Source organism: Arachis ipaensis, chromosome B8, assembly GCF_059453495.1.
Source record: "Arachis ipaensis isolate K30076 ecotype BB chromosome B8, ASM5945349v1, whole genome shotgun sequence".
Classification (NCBI taxonomy): domain Eukaryota; kingdom Viridiplantae; phylum Streptophyta; class Magnoliopsida; order Fabales; family Fabaceae; genus Arachis; species Arachis ipaensis.
The window spans coordinates 19,521,811-19,527,864 of NC_142443.1; the positions used below are offsets into that span (position 1 = coordinate 19,521,811).

The 6,054-nt window shown below is 36.8% G+C and overlaps 1 protein-coding gene across 1 annotated transcript; it reads right to left on the minus strand.

Annotated features, from left to right (window-relative positions):
* Positions 1 to 442: 442 nt before the first annotated feature.
* Positions 443 to 1,801, minus strand: LOC148547374 (uncharacterized). Its single transcript, XM_088495415.1, has one exon. The coding sequence runs from the start codon at positions 1,799 to 1,801 to the stop codon at positions 443 to 445; it is 1,359 nt and encodes a 452-aa protein (XP_088351541.1).
* Between the last annotated feature and the right edge of the window lie 4,253 nt (positions 1,802 to 6,054).

Below are 6,054 nucleotides of genomic sequence, written 5' to 3' on the forward strand. Positions count from 1 at the left end.
TCTTAATCCAATGCGAGTTAAACCCAAAAGCCCTTAGAGTAGCTTCTAAAAACGACCACTCCATCCTATCATAAGCTTTATTCATATCAATCTTAATAGCTAAGTTCTTGGAAGCTTTCGCCCCTTTTCTATTCAAATCATGGAACATTTCCTGTACTATTACCAAGTTATCTTGAATTAGGCGGCCTCCCACAAAAGCACTCTGAATGGGTGAAATGATATTATCTATTATTCTCCTAAGTCTACCAACCAACACCCTAGAGATAACCTTATAAATAAAGTTACAACAACTAATCGGCCTAAGTTGATTTAGAGTTTCCGGGTGGTTAGTCTTAGGGACTAAAACTATAAAAGTTTCCCCAAAGCTGCTCGGTATATCTCCGTCATGAAAGAAGCTCTTAACAACATCACAAACCTCTTTACCAACAACTGACCAGTATTTTTAAAAGAAGAGACCATTCAGACCATCTGGTCCCGGCGCCTTAAGACTCCCTAAACTAAAAGTAGCCTCTTTAATTTCCTGATCAGTAACCTCCTCCATGAGCTCCCCATTCATATCCTCAGTCACTCTGACAGGAACATGGCTTATGCAAGCAGTCATATCTAGATTCTCTATAGCCGTAAAAAGATTTTGAAAGTGAGCAGCTGCTAGCTTGAGAATCTCCCTTTCCCCACACACCCAATTTCCTATAGGATCCTTTAATCTCTCTATCCTATTTCTATCTCTTCTTTGAATGGTAGAAGCATGGAAGAAGGAAGTATTCTTGTCCCCGAAATTCAGCCATTTCACCATCGACCTCTGACCCCAATATTTCTCCTCTTGTCTCCATAATCTGGTGATCTCCAATTTAAGCCTGTAGATCTCCTGTTGCTGAGTCTCTGTAAAATCCTCTTCCTGCAGCTGTTTGAGGCGAAGCCTTAAACTTTCTATTTCCACATCAGCCCTCTTAAAGCTAGTTCTACTCCATTTGGTTAATTCCTTCTTGCAATTCTGCATTCTTCGATTCAGATTTTCCCAGTGATCAGAACCAGTATAGCCAGAACTGCTCCATCCTCTCCTTATAACAGCGTCACAGTCAGCATGGTCCACCCAAAAGGCCTCAAACTTAAAACTTTTAATCCTTCTACCTCTAGGTTTAACATCAAGAACTAGAGGAGCATGATCCGAGCTAATAGGCGGTAAGGCTGAGAGCGTGGCATGTTGGAAGGCTCTTCTCCATTCCCAATTGACGAGAACCCTATCAAGTCTTTCCTTAGTAACACAACCATTCCTTGGATTACTAAACCAGGTGTATTTCATCCCTTGAAGTTCCATATCCAAGAGAGCATTCTTATGTACAAAATTTCTGAAAGATTGTATCTGACAACTTGGCTTAGGATGCAAACCCACCTTCTCATCTTGGGAAATAACATCATTAAAGTCTCCGATCAACACTGTTGGCTGTGCTAGACTGTCATTTACAAAAGTTAAATCCTTCCATAACTCCTTCCTTTTCTTGTAGTCTGGATGACCATAAACAAAAATAGCCTCCCAATCCTTGTCATTGCCACTGCTAACTTTAGTTTTAATAAAATTATCACACCAAGCATAAACATGAATATTTACATTACTCTTCCAAAAAATACAAAGTCCCCCGGAAAGCCCCCGGGATTCTACACAAAACATGTTATCAAACCCTAACTTTCTCCTAATTCTATCACAACTTAGTTTAGTAGCTTTGGTTTCCATAAGGAACAAAAGGGACGGCCTGCGAGATTTACAAATACTTTTTAATTCATGCACTGTCGAAGGGGCCGCCATTCCTCGACAGTTCCAGCTGACGACAATCATGGCTGGTTGTGGGGCATGTTAAGGCCCGCCTCCTCAGCCATGTCTGTCCCAGCAACATACTTGTACTTCTTACCTGGTTGTTGCATACAAATTTCCATAGTTTCCTTCATTTCCTCTTCATTGTTCACAATGATGCGTACATCCCTTTTCCTTTTGAGGTTTAAATGCACTCCTAAGTTATAAGCCAGCTCCAAAGCCCGCTTGTAATCAATCCTCTGGTGAGGCTTTGCCATCCCATCGTGATCCACATCTGGCTGATCCCCTGCTAGTTCAACAAAATACTTCTCATCATTCTCCATCCTCTGAATCATGGTCCTGGTAGCTGCAGTACCAATTCCTTTCAATTTTGGTTTTTCCCAATAACTCCACAGCTGATTTGCATTAAGACTTTTTGAATCTGTCCCCCTCACTGTTTGCTCCAGCATTTCTTTATTGAGTTGTTGGTTTTGCTGAGACTCCTTCCAGCCAAAAAGCTTTTTCAGCTCTTGCCTGATTGTTAAACATTTGTTAATGTCCCTCCCCACTTCATTTACCTGCAATTTTCCTGTTCTGATCTCAGATACCATCAGCCCAGCTGGCTCGAGCTCATTGTATGTTGTTCCCATACCAAAAGGTTCCGACTCCTTTTTTCATTTGGCTTGTACGTGGTCCTGATCCCCATCATCATATTGCCTTGCATCCCAACTATCCTCTTCTGCCACATGAACCTTTTCCTTCCCTTTCACCATCCTGTTGATAAAGGTAGCTGGCCTCTCACCAAATCTTGAATGTTTGTCTTCAGAAATAACACGCCTGGATGAAAGATTTTGTGAGTCTTCGTCAATCTGCTCCCTTGATCCCTGACTCTCCTTATCATGGATTCTTTGCTGCTCCAGGTAAGGCTTAAAGGTTCTTTGAGAGCCCCTGCCTGGTCTATTCCCCGAAAAGCTATCATCTGCCCATGTCTCCTTCATAGTCTCGATTCTCACACGCTAACTTTTCATCCGTCAATTCCCTGATTCCATCTTCTCGTTGCTCTGTATCTCTGGCTGATATGACCTTGGCTCTGTTGACCCCCAGTCCCGGAGCATACCTTGGCTTCGTAGAATCCCAACATGCCGTTGCCATTGGACTTGTACATTCCCTCTTATTATGACCAAGGACTCCACAATTTAGGCAATAGCTGTCCTGAATCCTTTCGTACTTGAGATCAACCCATATATCATGAAAATTGTCTCTTGCTAGCCAAAAATCAGTAGGTAAAGGTTTAGTGACATTTAAAGTTACCTTCACCCTCAAAAAGGTTCTTTAAAGGATGTTATTCCATCTTGGGTTTTCCGTTTCCATCACGACACCCAGTCTCTTACCAATAGTCTCAGCTGTTTTCACCGTTAAGAAATGGAGTGGAAGCCCATGAATTTGAACCCATAGCTCCATGTAATTGTGATCAACATCATATACTGACTGTCTTCCATTCCATATCTGCAGGTTGAGAAGATTTCCTCTGATGCTCCATGGTCCTCCTTTACAAATCTGGATACCCTTGTTTTTATCCCTAAAGCTGATTAGAACTTTGTTTCTGCCAACATCAGAGATGACTACACCATCAGGATTCCCCCAGATTCCCAGCAATGCTGCTTTACAAGTCTTAAAATTAACTTCTTTGTCAGAGATAATTTTACCCACCATATTCAGATTATCTTCAATAAAACTATGATCGTATTCTGGGTTGAGACGAATTACTGCACCCTCAATACACTGATCATCCTCGTGAGCCATAGCTAGATAGTGGAGTAAGTAAAACGAGAAAAGGCGTAGAAAATGATAGAGGTACTAGAAGCCACTCTTTATGAGAGGAAAGTCTCTTTGAGAGAGATAAGGCGGTCGTCACCGCATCTATATCATGGTTGATTAATTTGTTTTTATCCATTAGAGTAGGAAAACGTTTTCAACCAGACTTCAAAAAGAGTCTAAAAAACCATTAACTATTGTTATCCAGTCCAAGTTAGAAATTCAAAAAAATTTGGTCCAGCCCAGTTCCAAAAATATATTGTTATCCAAAAGTTAATCAAAATATTAATAAATAATTAGCTTTACAATAAAAAGAATGGTACCAAAACAGCGTTTGTAGCTTACACACATACAAACAAATCAAATTCCACGTGTCACTCTTCTTTCTTAGACACATATGTTCAACATGCTATGTTGATTTTATTGGTAAACACCATAGAACTTCCCAAATAGTAATTAACACGAAATTGGTTAAGATGTGAAGTTTTCAATATCTAAATCAAGATCTTTGAATCCAAATTTTAAGAGTAAGACAAAAATTATTTTTTTTTCAAGAGACTAAAAAGACCAATTCAAAAGTTCCAATCCTCTTAAGATCAAAATAAAAATGTCTCAATAGTCAATCCTATATATATTCTATGGGGTTAATTATGATTCCGGTGGTTATCAAAATTATAAAATTTTAATAATACTTAAAACGTATAGTTAGAATTAAGGTCATATTTTTTTATTATTTAAAATATTTAACTGGATCATATTTAATATTTTTTAATTTTAAAAAACTGCTAAATAATAAAAAAATATGTAAAATAGTGCAAATATTATTATTATTTTTGTATTATTTAAGGTTCACTTTACAATAGAATCACTGCACGGCTGCATTCAATAATTAGGGGCGCGCTACACATTCATGTAACCAGGTTGGCCCAATCCCAAATAGAGTTACGCGCATTAATGAGACTGAAAAAGCGTGCCCGCTCATTATGAAAAAATGTTACTTCTTCCTCAGTTCTTCTTCTTCTTCTTCTTCTTCTTCTTCTTCTTCTTCTTCTTCTTCTTCTTCTTCTTCTTCTTCTTTGCCTTCCTCTTCGCATTCCTCCTCCTCCTCTTTCTCCTCTTTTTTCGCGTTCCTTTTTCTTCACGTGTTTTCTCCTTATCGTCATTTTTTTGTTGTTGTTGCTGCTGTATTTTTTTTGTCTTTTCCTCCTTCTCTCTCTAGTGAAGAAGTAGTAGAAGGTGAGGAAGAAGACTTTTGAATAGTGCAGAATGAACCGAACAGAGTACTCATGGTGAACCGAACACAGTACTCATGGTGAACCGAACATAATACTCATGGTGAAACAATTGTATAGTACTGAGTGAACAAAACATAATCCATTATATAAAATCAAATTCAAACAGCTTTCTGCAGAATGAACCGAACACAGTACTCATGGTGAACAGAATACAATACTCATGGTGAACTGAACACAATACTCATGGTGAAACAGTTGTATAGTACTGGGTGAACGAAACATAATCCATTATATAAAATCAAATTCAAACAGCTTTCTGCAGAATGAACCAAACACAGTATTCATGGTGAATCGAACACAGTACTCATGGTAAACTGAACATAGTACTTATGGTGAAACAATTGTATAGTACTGAGTGAACGAAACATAATCCATTATATAAAATCAAATTCAAATAACTCTGCCTACAAATCAAAATCACAAAGGCCACCGAACCGAACAATGTTCATGTGGTGAATAAATGGTGATAGACTTTCAATCAACAAGAATAGTATTTCAATATCTATGTTGATTTTATCGGTAAGCACCATAGAACTTCCCAAATAGTAATTAACACGAAATTGGTTAAGATGTGAAGTTTTCAATATCTAAATCAAGATCTTTGAATCCAAATTTTAAGAGTAAGACAAAAATTATTTTTTTTCAAGAGACTAAAAAGACCAATTCAAAGGTCCCAATCCTCTGAAGATCAAAATAAAAATGTGTCAATAGTCAATCCTATATATATTCTATGGGGTTAATTATGATTCCGGTGGTTATCAAAATTATAAAATTTTAATAATACTTAAAACGTATAGTTAGAATTAAGGTCATATTTTTTTATTATTTAAAATATTTAACTGGATCATATTTAATATTTTTTAATTTTAGAAAACTGCTAAATAATGAAAAAATATGTAAAATAGTGCAAATATTATTATTATTTTTGGTAAACTTAAATTTAATTTTTTTTGAAGCTGTTAAAACTTTTTAGTACCTGATATATGATTATCAATACGTCAACAATTACTAGTCAAATCTTTAATTAAGGAAAATCAAGTATTATTTATAAAATAAATCAATTATAATATGAAATAACAAGTGTGCCAAAGAAAAAATGAAAGAGATAAACTATCAATACTGTCAAACAAAGTAAAACAAAATCCTAATAAGTACATG

Bases quoted from the DNA above. Each gene is read 5' to 3' on its own strand.
- LOC148547374 (XM_088495415.1), bottom strand. From the start codon at position 1,801: ATGGCGGCCCCTTCGACAGTGCATGAATTAAAAAGTATTTGTAAATCT.